Source organism: Actinia tenebrosa, unplaced genomic scaffold (assembly GCF_029948245.1).
Source record: "Actinia tenebrosa isolate PJP-AT-01 unplaced genomic scaffold, QUT_ActTen_1.0 PGA_scaffold16__25_contigs__length_10494907, whole genome shotgun sequence".
In the NCBI taxonomy this organism is placed as follows: domain Eukaryota; kingdom Metazoa; phylum Cnidaria; class Anthozoa; order Actiniaria; family Actiniidae; genus Actinia; species Actinia tenebrosa.
This window is the reverse complement of record NW_028292576.1, coordinates 73,686-86,226: the sequence shown is the minus strand read 5'-3', so window position 1 is coordinate 86,226 and position 12,541 is coordinate 73,686. Positions and strand designations below refer to the sequence as shown.

At 36.8% G+C, this 12,541-nt stretch overlaps 3 protein-coding genes across 4 annotated transcripts; all 3 read left to right on the top strand.

The window, feature by feature from the left end:
* Positions 1–1,096: 1,096 nt before the first annotated feature.
* Positions 1,097–4,840, top strand: LOC116293019 (G protein-activated inward rectifier potassium channel 3). 2 transcript variants are annotated; one of them, XM_031700401.2, is made up of 2 exons: positions 1,097–1,249; positions 3,372–4,840. In XM_031700401.2, the coding sequence occupies exon 2, from the start codon at positions 3,419–3,421 to the stop codon at positions 4,811–4,813; it is 1,395 nt and encodes a 464-aa protein (XP_031556261.2). In that variant the 5' UTR covers positions 1,097–1,249; positions 3,372–3,418; the 3' UTR covers positions 4,814–4,840. The 2 variants fall into 2 exon arrangements, with proteins under 2 accessions (XP_031556261.2, XP_031556260.2); XM_031700400.2 differs by lacking the exon at positions 1,097–1,249 and having other exon boundaries at positions 3,158–4,840.
* Positions 4,841–7,431: 2,591 nt separating this feature from the next.
* Positions 7,432–9,784, top strand: LOC148910466 (inward rectifier potassium channel 2-like). Its single transcript, XM_089031508.1, has 2 exons — positions 7,432–7,923; positions 8,310–9,784. Exons 1-2 carry the CDS (start codon positions 7,534–7,536, stop codon positions 9,117–9,119), a joined length of 1,200 nt encoding a protein of 399 aa, XP_088887634.1. The 5' UTR covers positions 7,432–7,533; the 3' UTR covers positions 9,120–9,784.
* A 196-nt stretch (positions 9,785–9,980) lies between these two features.
* LOC116293011 (inward rectifier potassium channel 2) lies at positions 9,981–12,455 on the top strand. The gene is made up of 2 exons (XM_089030931.1): positions 9,981–10,493; positions 11,255–12,455. Exons 1-2 carry the CDS (start codon positions 10,095–10,097, stop codon positions 12,062–12,064), a joined length of 1,209 nt encoding a protein of 402 aa, XP_088887057.1. The 5' UTR covers positions 9,981–10,094; the 3' UTR covers positions 12,065–12,455.
* The last annotated feature ends 86 nt before the right edge of the window (positions 12,456–12,541 follow it).

The window sequence follows — 12,541 nt, the reverse complement described above, 5'->3', positions numbered from 1 at the left end:
ACTTTTTGCCTAACAATAGTTATAGCGCTAGAGGAGAGGCGTGAAATGATCAACAATAGGTCTTATTGTAATGGCTAAACATCGGTAAGACGATCAAAACAACTCAAGACAAAAGATGCAACGAAAACTGCTAAGAGAACTGCTAATAAGAGGTGCTGATAATTAATAAGAAGCAGGTAAACGCGCGAGGACGTTGTCACAGGCAGTGACAGGCAGGTGAAAAAATGAAACGCAAATCAATCGGCTATTTCTTCACGAGGCACACCCATTTTTCTTCAGGATCTCCGCATCCTTAGCTTTGCCCGACACACGCCGTTTATAACTTATGATTTTCACGTTGAAAAAAATATGATTATGATATAGTGCCATTAACTCTACATCAAAGCTAACGATCATGTAAAAATATTTATAGCGAAAGATATATAAATGCTTGCTTAATGTTGCTATGAGAGACGTAGAGAGAAGAATGGTAATGAACCTAGCAGTGCAATTTCACGATTATCAAGAAAAAATTAAAGATTTCCCCCCAAAGAACATAGCCCCCAGAAGGCATTTAGTCTAAGAAATATGAAACTTTACGAGCAGTTATTCGTGAACTGGCTTCACTTCAAAAACCAAACTATTTGTTGCCATGGTAAATCCAAAGAAACCGGAAATCCAAGACGCCTCCGTCCAATCATATTGTAGGATTTTCATACCTTTGATCGGGAAGGTGGGAGGTCGATTGTTTGCGATCACAACTAAGGCTTTTAAAAAGAGTTATCATCATGAAGATAAGTCCCGAAGACAGAAATTAAAAAGAAATTGTGTTTTTTATTTGTATCATTCGTTATATTGCGTGCTTTATAAAGTTTGTTCTGGGGTAAATTTCCGTTTTCGTCTGGACTGATGGAAAAATTCCTCTGGGCTGGTAAGCACAGACATAACAACGGCGCGAATAAAGTACATGACTAGTGCTTCCAGAGAAATTCCTCAACCATCACACAACTTCATCCACATACGTACAGCTACCGAAAGTGACGTAATCACCACAAACTCCATTTTGTGCTGGCCATGAATATCGCGGGCAGCTAATAATAATCAAATGTAATACACACATAGTAAGAGGTCTCGAATATTGTGATTTTTACATAGATTATAATGTCTTTACTAAGCTTCATGGTCACGACCGCTAAGGAGTAAACGTGGGGTAAACGTTAGGAGAATAATTGGACCGTAACGTTGAGTTCAGTTATTTTATAGTTATAAGGTAAGCTATTACTATCTTTATGCTACATGCTTCAGCGAAACATGTCCTATTCTACCATTAACTACCTTGAATCGATCGTAAGACTTAACGCTACGAATAGAAAAACAGATTTGCTGAAGGATAAACCTTTAGCAAATCGACGTCTAGGAATCATTGTACTAAAGGTATTAACGTCGCTAGTTTATAAAACTACTCTTTGAAGCTACTAATTTGTTCATTTAAATAGCGACTTTAATAAAACCTAAGTGGCAGTAAACTCGTTAGTGAAAACGCGGGTAAAAACTGTACTAAATTCGTACTTAAAAACCCGTTTGAGATTCTCCAAAAAGATTAAGTGTGTTGATAATGGGTTTCCGTCGCTTGATTTTTGTAGAATTATGACAAATCAGTGCTGTAATTGTTTATTGCTCACGCTGTACAAAGGAGATTACAAATTTGAAACACAAAACACCATGAATATTAAATTACGGATATAGAAATTCCGCTTAAACGTTATCTGGAAGAGAATATTACTAGATCATAAACTTTTTACGCACTAAGCCATGACTATTTGAAGACGATTTTTTTATAAAGTCAAGTAAACCAGCTTTAAAACTGCTAAGATTGTCCAGCTGTGCTCTGTGTGTCCGAATGTGTCTTGGTAAAAACCTGTGAATTACTAATTCTTTTTAGTCATTTTGAATTAAATTTTTTTCATTGTTGTTATGAAAAGATGACCTCAAAGATTACTTTTGTAATCAGAGATAATCTTGAAGATGCGTTGGCATTAACATCCATTTGCGGAAATAAACTTCCCCGCCTCATAAAGGTAGTATTATATCGCGCACGTCGCGTGGCGTATTTTTTTCCATCGTTGCGACCTGTTGTCTCTTTTCACCACGGGTAATATATTGATTGATACTGAAGTGCACAGCGATATTTAGTCCATGATTACTATCAAATCAATGTTAATGAATGGATGATACGGCTGGGGGTGTTCCTTTTTGTCGTCGAGAAAAACGGAATACAAGAGTAAACCCACAAAAACCGAAGCTGGCGAAAGAGAGTAGGTCTGGTCTACCACAAAAAAAGCAAAAAGACATTGTCTACGCCAGGAATTAAACTTTGATCATTCTTGATTGGAAGTCGTTAGTTTTTGTTATTGAATCGTTATGTTGCTATCCAATCACATGTCAAATCTTTTCTTTTTGTATAAACCACTTTGATTGATGTTTAGATATTGAGACACAAGTACCAGGATATCTCTCAGATTTTTGTTTAGCTAGACGTTTTTCGGTCTTTTCCTGTGACAAAACGTGCACTTAAGGTTCTACTTTCTCTATATGTTTTCTCAGCATATCACAGTGACACCAAACCAAAAAACCAATTTCCCCTGATTGTCAAGAGATTTATATCCACTGAACACAAAAATAAATGATGGAAAAAATCTCGATATTATTTTCAAACAAGTGTCGTATGTGAGTAGAGTTGTTGGTTCTCTCTTGTGCTTAAAGGGTCTTCTCCGGTCTTCCTCCCTTCGCTAAAACATAGTTAACTATGATTTGATGAAGGAGCCACTTCGCATCATTTATTTATTGTAAGTGTTCTTTTGTTGTTGTGTACTCGGCACTCATAGCAAACAATAGCTAAGGTAAGTATGAATGACGGAAAAAAGATTTTTCGGAGTAGCCGTAGGGAAATGTTTTTAATCAGTGGCACAAAACTGGTGTCATAGCATCGGTTATAGCTGAAATCGGAGTATGAAAAGTCTGACAAATTAAAAGTAAAAAACGCCCGGAATCTTATAATTTTTTAAGAAATAATACTGACTAGTGGTTTCCGTTGCTGTGAGACAAATTATATTGATTGACAATTTACTAAGCCTCCCCTCCCTCAAAAATGATTTATCATGATTACTGATACACAGTTTCCTGATCCTGTCAGCTAATCTATCATTTTACTGTGAATGTCACGGGACTCTTCGCTGATAGAGTACGACCCACCCCCAACATTAAGACCTAGTTACATTGCGTTGAATTATTTTCTTTTCCTTCAATTATGCTGCTAACGAAGTAGCTGAAGATTAATAAAAAGTGAGATAATATGTTAAAGCATGCTAATGGGACTGCTTCTACTTTTGCAGAGAAGCGCAGAAGACACAATCGACTGGCCGAATCTTGCAGTACAAGTATGGCGTCTTATGAATTGGACAAAGACGAGCACTACCAAGTGAATAGCACCTCTAGAGAACCCGTTGACCATGAAAGCCAGGATGGAGTAGCCTTAAGGAGGCTCGAGAAGAGAAAGAAGAGAAGTAAATTAAGACGTGTTCTCTCAAGGTATAAACTTAAGAAACCCAGACTTGTAAGCAAGCACGGTGGGTTGAAAGTCGTCGCGACCGACGTGTATCAGAAGAAAAGCTTGTATGCTTCAGACCCGTTCACAACTATGATTGATGCTAAATGGTATTGGATTATGTTGCTATTCGTTACTGCATACATGGGAAGCTGGCTTATATTTGGATCATTGTGGTTCTTGTTGTCTTTCGTTTACGGTCACAGTTACTGCGTGGATAATGTTAATTCATTCACTACTGCGTTCTTATTTTCTCTTGAATCACAGACAACGATAGGATACGGTGGACGACAAATTACAGACAAGTGTGCAGAAGCTGTAATAATCCTCAATATTCAATCTTTATTTGGTTGTTTTTTAAATGCATTTATACTTGGCTTGATCTTTGCTAAGCTTTCTCGACCCCGCAATAGAGCAGGAACTATAATGTTTTCTAACAAAGCCATGATTGCTGTACGCGATGGCAAAATGTGTCTTATGTTTCGAGTTGGTGATGTTCGGAAAAGTCAAATTCTGAACTGTCACATTCGTGTTCAGTTATTCAGAACTCGAACGACAAAGGAAGGACAGGTTATTCCCTTTTACCAGCAAGATCTCAAGCTAGGTATAGATTGGAACGATGAACAATCTTATGGAAACAGTACAATTTTTCTCATCTTGCCTCTGACCATAGTTCACGTCATAGACGAAGAGAGTCCATTCTATACTATGTCTCCCACGGATCTGGCAGAAAGTGATTTTGAATTGGTAGTAATTATGGAAGGCACAATAGAAGCCACAGGTCTTTTGACCCAAGCAAAGACATCTTATTTAGGTGATGAGATAATGTGGGGTTTTGAGTTCAAAAACACAGTGGACAGATCAAGCTGGAAGGCCGGGAGATATCGCGTAGACTTTTCGCAATTCCACAAATTTATCCCAGTTGACACACCTCGGGTATCTGCTATAGAATTTTACGAGGGAAAGCACTATCCAACATCAGACCAAACGTCCCAAAATCAAAGCGAATCCAGCGATGGAATCTTTATTGACGACGATCTAGATGTAGTGAGAGAAGAAAGCGAAATACCTCAAGCCTCAGCTAGTGGAGAAACCACGACGACGACTCGAGATTTGAGAGATCGAAAGTCGAACAGTCCTTCAAAATCTACATCAAATGGGCCAGTTAGAAGATACATAAATAACCCGGGTTACGATGAGGGAGATGATTCAGACGTTTTATTTGTTTAAATCAAATAAAAATATAGTACAAATGTACTCTATTTTTGCATTTCATATTGACCTTTTTGTAACCTTTGTATCCACTTGTCATTCGCATGTACAGGAAATTCAATATTCTTACGCTTTCTCTTCGCTCTGTCACGATTTTGATAAAAGTAACGCATAACAAATTCCTAATTTAATCTCTACTTACAGGATTTAGTGACGTTTAATCTAAATTAATTGAGAAGTTTTTTTTAGGTTTTTCTACACGTTCATTGTAATTAAGTGTTATCTAAATAGATAAACGACACTTAGGGATCAAATTGTCATCAACTACTGTCCATTACTGGGGATTCCTTGATTATTTGTAAAGAAAAAGTTGATTTGTTGCGTTAGCAAGTAAGTATTTAATGCTTAAAGTGCTACTACGACGAAAATCGCTCAAACTTGGATTCAGCTGAAACTTCCTAAGAATGCTCTTTAAAGGTCCAATAATCACTGTATGAAGTGTTTTTTCGATATTCGGGACGAAAGTATGATATTTTTACGATTATTTTTTGGAGTCTGTGACGTCATACACTCAACATCAAACATTGCTACATATATTTCTTTGTATATAAACCCTTAATTTATTTTATTCCTATAAAGCCCAAAGGGTGGCTAATGTGCTTATTTCACATTACTTGTGACTATAATTTATATTTTGGGGTGTTTGGGTATTTCTTTCTCCCTTTACTACTGATATTTTGATCATAAACTACAAAGAAATGTATGGAGCGATGTTCGATGTTGAGTGTATGACGTCACAGACTCCAAAAAATAATCGTAAAAATATCATACTTTCGTCCTGAATATCGAGAAAACACTTCATACAGTGATTACTGGACCTTTAAAGAGTATTTTTAGGAAGTTTCAGCCGAATCCAAGTTTGAGCGATTTTCGTCGTAGTAGCACTTTAATGGACAGAAAAGAAAGAAGAAAGACAAGAGAAGAATAAAAGTTAAAAAATATCGCGTGATTTATTGATTTCAACTGTCAGGTTTCTTTGATGCGTCCTCCGGACTAACTTACAATTAACTGTATGTAACTTTTGGGAAAATAATCATTATCTTGCTAAAGATTGCTCCTCTAGACTAGATCTCCATGAGGTATAAAATTGTGACTCTAATGAGGATAAAATAGATGAAAGTAGCTTTGATTCGTGACTGTATCCCTCGATGTTTACGGGTCAAATCGCCTTAGTACTTAATCAAACTCTATTATGGCGTACTTTATCGAGGACTGATGTAAGAGCACGTCAACTGCGTAAAAAGGATTAACATAAGTGGTTTTTATCGAAAGTGGACGATAATAAGAGAGTGACCATACTTACAAACCAATGCAAAGTTAGGGCACGGCTAATTCACGGATCGAATTGGAATTTAGGTAGCAAATTATTTACCAGAGGGAGGAAAACCCTGGATGAAAAAGTCCTCGCATCAAGGAAGAGACCTATAACCACAAACCCTCACGAGACTCCAGAGATGAGAAGGGAAATAATGCACTACAGCTAGAATCAACATTTTTGCCGTAACTCGGCCATTACCAATTTACCCCCTAAACATAGCTTGCGGCTTGAAAGCTGTTGATTAACAGGATTAAAGAACAATGAAGAAAAAAGACGGGTTGAGAAGAGAAAATGAAATAGCTTTCAGTGCCGACCGGGTAATCTTAAGACGTGATCATGAATCCGGAATTCAACTTTCAGTAAACAGCAATGCAGTCTACTCTAATATTTGAACTTACTAAGTTTATTGTGGTAGACAGATCAACTCTGGATTTAAAAATCGGAGAACTCAGTTTTCCGTTTATATAGTTTCTATATGGAAACAGAGCCTCGGGGTTTCTCTTTAAAAGTCACAACATACTATTAACTGTCACTCTTCCGCCTTTCTCTTCTCAGTTTCCACTGTCCGTTTTACTTCGTTTCTCGTCTCATGCAGTCTGTTGCCATTAGCTTGATAATAGATAAAATTATTTCAAATTAGTAAAAATGAATCGCAAATATCTCTAAGTGGTAGATAAACAAAAGAATATTTGTCTTTGGTGAGAAGGTTTGCAAAAGGTGAACTGGTGAAATACAGGGAAACGATGGAAATTAAACAAGAGTCATCGAGAATGCCATGCAAACTAAGGCCCCGTCCACACGTATACGGAAATTTTTGTATCCGCAAATTATTTTTTGCGGATACGAAAATGTTTGCGTCCACACGCAGCGTATTCGAATCGTTTTCACCGTCCACGCTTATCCGTTTTCGTAAAATTTGCGGATACGGATACAAAAATTTGCGGACACGTGTGGACGCAACCCGTATCCGTAAAAAAATATTTGCGGACACAAAAATTTCCCGGGATACGTGTGGACGGGGCCTAAGTGCTAGTGGGAGTAAACTTTTTTCCTTCTACTTCTTCTTATTCTTAGCAATTCCATCCAGTTCAAATTCGCAAAGATAGAATTAAAATTGATAAATTTGTGCACAACTTAAGGCTTAGATTGAGCAAAAGGCGAACTCGAAATAATGGGAGTCAGTTAGAAAGCAAAGAATCTCAAATGGGTTACCTATATGTATTGGAGTCGAAAATCCCTGGGTCAAAGAAGGCTTGACCGCTACACAAGATAACACACGATCGATTCGATCAGTTTGTTTTCTTTGATTGTCTAAAAAATAATAATTGTCTTTCGTCCTTTATATCATTGTGCAATCTTCATGAGTTCCAGAGATAATTTGATCGAACCGTCAGCTCAACCAGTCAATTATGCAACTAATCACGACCAAAGTCTTGACGAATCTCAAAACACAAGGCTGATGGAAGTTCCACCATCTTCTCCAAGTTTTGAAACAAAGCAAGACGAACTACGCTTGTTCGAGCCCAAAAAAAGACTCATAAATAAGAAGGGACGACTTCAAGCTATTGCCCAGAAAGTACCGAAGAAGGCCAAGCTTTATTTATCGGATGTTTTCACTACTTCGATAGACTTGAAGTGGCACTGGGTTATTCTTCTCTTTTGCTTGTCTTATATCTTGTCATGGTTTTTCTTCGGTACTTTGTGGTGGTTTATCGTTCTTGGTAGAGGGAAAGACGTATGTTTAACAGAGGTATGTATGAATAGTTCAAAGGAATTAGAAGGGGGATTTGATTTGATAACATTCCATGTAAGCTGAGTTGGTTCCCTCCTCCCAAATCAACCCTAACTAATTCAAACTGGTTAAGGCTGTGCCCCGGGGTCATACATTGGCTGTATAGCGGCTGTAAGAGGCAACTTCACATGCTTTTAGTTCAACCCAATTGAGCTGCACCACTGCTGTGCTTGTGGTGGTGATTAGCTTTGACATTTTTTTTGTGAGTAATTCTCACACCACATCTTGAGTACGTACTTCCAGAGCTTTGTTAATCGTCATCATTAGTCACTTGCTCAAGAAAACCATTCAAATCCTCTCTAATTATAGGTTTTTACTTTAAGCTTTTCTTTATCATTTTCTAGGTCAAAAGCTGGACATCTGCTTTCCTCTTTTCAATTGAAACACAACAAACTATAGGTTATGGCTACCGTGGGATTACCCCTAAATGCCCTGAAGGAGTCATACTACTTCAACTGCAATGCATAATAGGAATCTTCCTTGATGCATTCTTACTTGGCTTGACTTTTGCAAAGATATCAAGACCACGTGAAAGAGCAAAGACTGTAATGTTCTCTAAGTATGCTGCCATCACTAAAAGAGACAACAAGATGTGTCTAATGTTTAGAGTTGGAGATGTCAGGAAAAGTCAGATTGTAGAAGCACACATTAGGGCTCAGCTCTTTAGGAAACTGACAACAGAAGAAGGCTTGACGTTACCATACTACCAACAAGATTTGAGACTGTGCTATGATTGGAGGAATTGTGACTATGATGATAACAGAAATCAGGTGTTTATCATGCTGCCATTGACTATATATCATATTATTGATGAAAATAGTCCATTATACGATATCACACCTGAAAAACTACACACCCAAGAGTTTGAGATTATTATTGTTTTGGACGGTATTGTCGAAGCAACAGGACTGAATACCCAGCCTAAAACTTCCTACTTAAATGATGAAATATTATGGGGCTATGAATTTGAGAACGTCTTGGAAAAAAGTCAGCATACAGGGAAGAAGTACTGGATCGATTTTTCCAAGTTTGATAGAATGAGAAAAATCAACATCCCAAGCAGCTCACCAAGAGAATTATATGAGAAGTTGCGACAGGAAGAGATGGATATAAACTCAGACTACAGTATTAGCCTTCCTGGTTTATACATCTAGTGTGTAACTATGACAACAATGTCAGTATGTTATCTGCTGATATAGGTGGTTGCAATGGTATTACATGAATATATTTTACTATAGACCATTCTCAAAACTATGTTAAAAGTGAAGATGTTTTAGAAAATGAAGCAAGAAAGTGCAAAAGAATCACATGATTCCTTCACAGAAGTTGTGTCTAGTCTTCATATCTCCTTAAATTTCACATTCAAGATATCTTTGAAAGGGGTCCGCTCCATTAAGATGCAACAAGATTTACAGTTAGAGAAGTATTTTGATAGTCAGAGAAAAATTATAATCTTGAACGTTTGTGGAAACAAAGCATTAGGTTTTCTCTTATCCCTATCTATTCAATTGACTGTCACTCATCTCTTTATCTTTTCAGTTTCCACTGTCCATTTTAATTTCTCTTTCGCTCATGCAGTCTGTTTCCATTGGCTAGATTAAAGACCATTTGACGTTGTCTATGGCAAACATAAAACATCGCCCTCCCTCTATTAACTATGCATACAAGTAACATCAGTAAATTGACCAGTGAATTTTTTTTTAATTAGTAAAAAGGAATCTTGTATATCTCCTAGTAGTAGGTAAACAAGATATCATTTTTTGTCTTTGGTGAGAAGGTTTGCAAAAGGTAAAGTGAAATAAAGGCGGAAATATGAAAACGTGATCACATTTGCTGTTTGTGGGAAGGAAAAACGGAAATATACTTCTTCTCGTTTTTTAGCAATCCCATCCAGTTCAAATGCACAAAATAAAGATAGGATTAAAATTAATTATTTTCTGGGAACAAGTAAAACACAGAATATTATTAAGCGAAAAGAATTGGAAATGGGTTACCTATATACATTTGAGTCGAAAATCCCTGGGTGAAATAAGGATTAAACCAGCAACATTCGCTACAGGAGAAACGATTTTTTTGATTCGCTAAAAAACAATAATTGTCCTCAATATCGTTGTGTGATCTTCAAAACCATGAGTTCCAGAGATAATTTGATTGACCCGTCAGCTCAACCAGTCTATTATTCAACTAATCACGTTCAAAGCCTCGACGAATCTCAACCATTTCGTCCCCAAAGACTGATGGATATCCCACCATCTTCTCCAAGTTTTGATCCCAAACAAGACGAACTACGCTTGTTCGAGCCCAGGAAAAGACTCGTAAATAAGAAAGGACGACTTCAAGCTATTGCCCAGAAAGTACCGAAGAAGGCTAAGCTTTATTTATCGGATGTTTTCACTACTTCAATAGACTTGAAGTGGCACTGGGTTATTCTTCTGTTTTGCTTGTCTTATATATTTTCATGGTTTTTCTTCGGTACTTTGTGGTGGTTTATCGTTCTTGGTAGAGGGAAAGACATATGTATAACAGAGGTATGTATGAATAGTTCAAAGGAATTACAAGGGGATTTGAATTTGATAACATGAAAGCAAAATCTGTGCCTTCAAACTAGCATGGCTCAAACCCTATTGTGGCCCAGGTCTTGCAAGAGGCTTCTATATATATCATAGTTGTATAAGCTATAAGTGAATAATTGAAAGAAAATAGGTAAAAAATATATTATCAATTTATTCAAAGCTTGAATTTGAATAAGTAATGAGAGTTTAGTTTATGAATATTTTAGCAGTGTTCATATACATGAATACGAATACTTACATTCAGAGCTTCCTTAAGGTGTTGACACATGGTGCAACATTGCAAGCAATAAATTTGAATCAGAGTGACACATTGCAACGAAATCATGCAACATCACTTGTGTCAGCCTGCTATGTTAAGATATTTGGTCAGCCGTTATAAATTTGGTGCAAGCTGATTGGCTAGAAATTTCAAAATGTTGCAGGTAATGTTGAGCCATGTTCACATGAAATTTGTTGCAAGCAATGTTGGAAGAGTAGAGCATGATTCACTTTCAGATTTGTTGCATGCATCGTTGCGTTCAACAAGATTGGGGTACACACGCTGCAACAGTCCTGTTGCATGCAATGTTGCACACAATTTTTTGCACCATGTGTCAGCACTTAAGTTTTATTCATTATCAAATGGTCACCATTAGCCATACATGGAACATACATGCACTTGCTCAAGAAAACCATTCAAATCCTAGGTTCTTAAGCATTTCTTCATCATTTTCTAGGTCAAAAGCTGGACAGCTGCTTTCCTCTTTTCAATTGAAACACAACAAACTATAGGTTATGGCTACCGTGGGATTACCCCTAAATGCCCTGAAGGAGTCATACTACTTCAACTGCAATGCATAATAGGAATCTTCCTTGATGCATTCTTACTTGGCTTGACTTTTGCAAAGATATCAAGACCACGTGAAAGAGCAAAGACTGTAATGTTCTCTAAGTATGCTGCCATCACTAAAAGAGACAACAAGATGTGTCTAATGTTTAGAGTTGGAGATGTCAGGAAAAGTCAGATTGTAGAAGCACACATTAGGGCTCAGCTCTTTAGGAAACTGACAACAGAAGAAGGCTTGACGTTACCATACTACCAACAAGATTTGAGACTGTGCTATGATTGGAGGAATTGTGACTATGATGATAACAGAAATCAGGTGTTTATCATGCTGCCATTGACTATATATCATATTATTGATGAAAATAGTCCATTATACGATATCACACCTGAAAAACTACGCACCCAAGAGTTTGAGATTATTATTGTTTTGGACGGTATTGTTGAAGCAACAGGAATGAATACCCAGCCTAAAACTTCCTACTTAAATGATGAAATATTATGGGGCTTTGAATTTGAAAACGTCTTGGAAAAAAGTCAGCATACAGGGAAGAAGTACTGGATTGATTTCTCCAAGTTTGATAGAATGAGAAAAATCAACATCCCAAGCAGCTCACCAAGAGAATTATACGAGAAGTTGCGGCAGGATGATATGGATATAAACTCAGACTACAGTGTCAGCCTTCCTGGTTTATACATCTAGTATGTAACTATGACAACAATGTCAGTATGTTATCTGCTGATACAGGTGGTTGCAATGGAATTACATGAACATATTTTACTGTAGAAACTTACTTACGAAGTGTTTCAAGCAAAAACAATGGCAACTTTAACAAATTTTAATTCGTTTTGTAAGAAATATTGGCATAAGTTGGAAGATAGTATGTTAATAAGTTCCTCTGGTCTTTCATATCTCCTCAAATTTCACAATGAAGATACCTTTGAAAGGGGTCAGCTCCTTTAAGACTCAAAAAAAAAAATTATTTTTATTTACACAGTTAGGGAAGTATTTTGATAGTGGGGGGATAATTATAATCTTGAACCTTTGTGAATTCATGTATTTTTGGATGCCAATTTGGATTTTTTTTTTTTTTTTTTTTTTTTTTGGCCAGTTCTTATAAATTCAATTTGATTATTCAATGGAAAATGAAAGAAAATTGAGAATCTATTATTCTGAAAT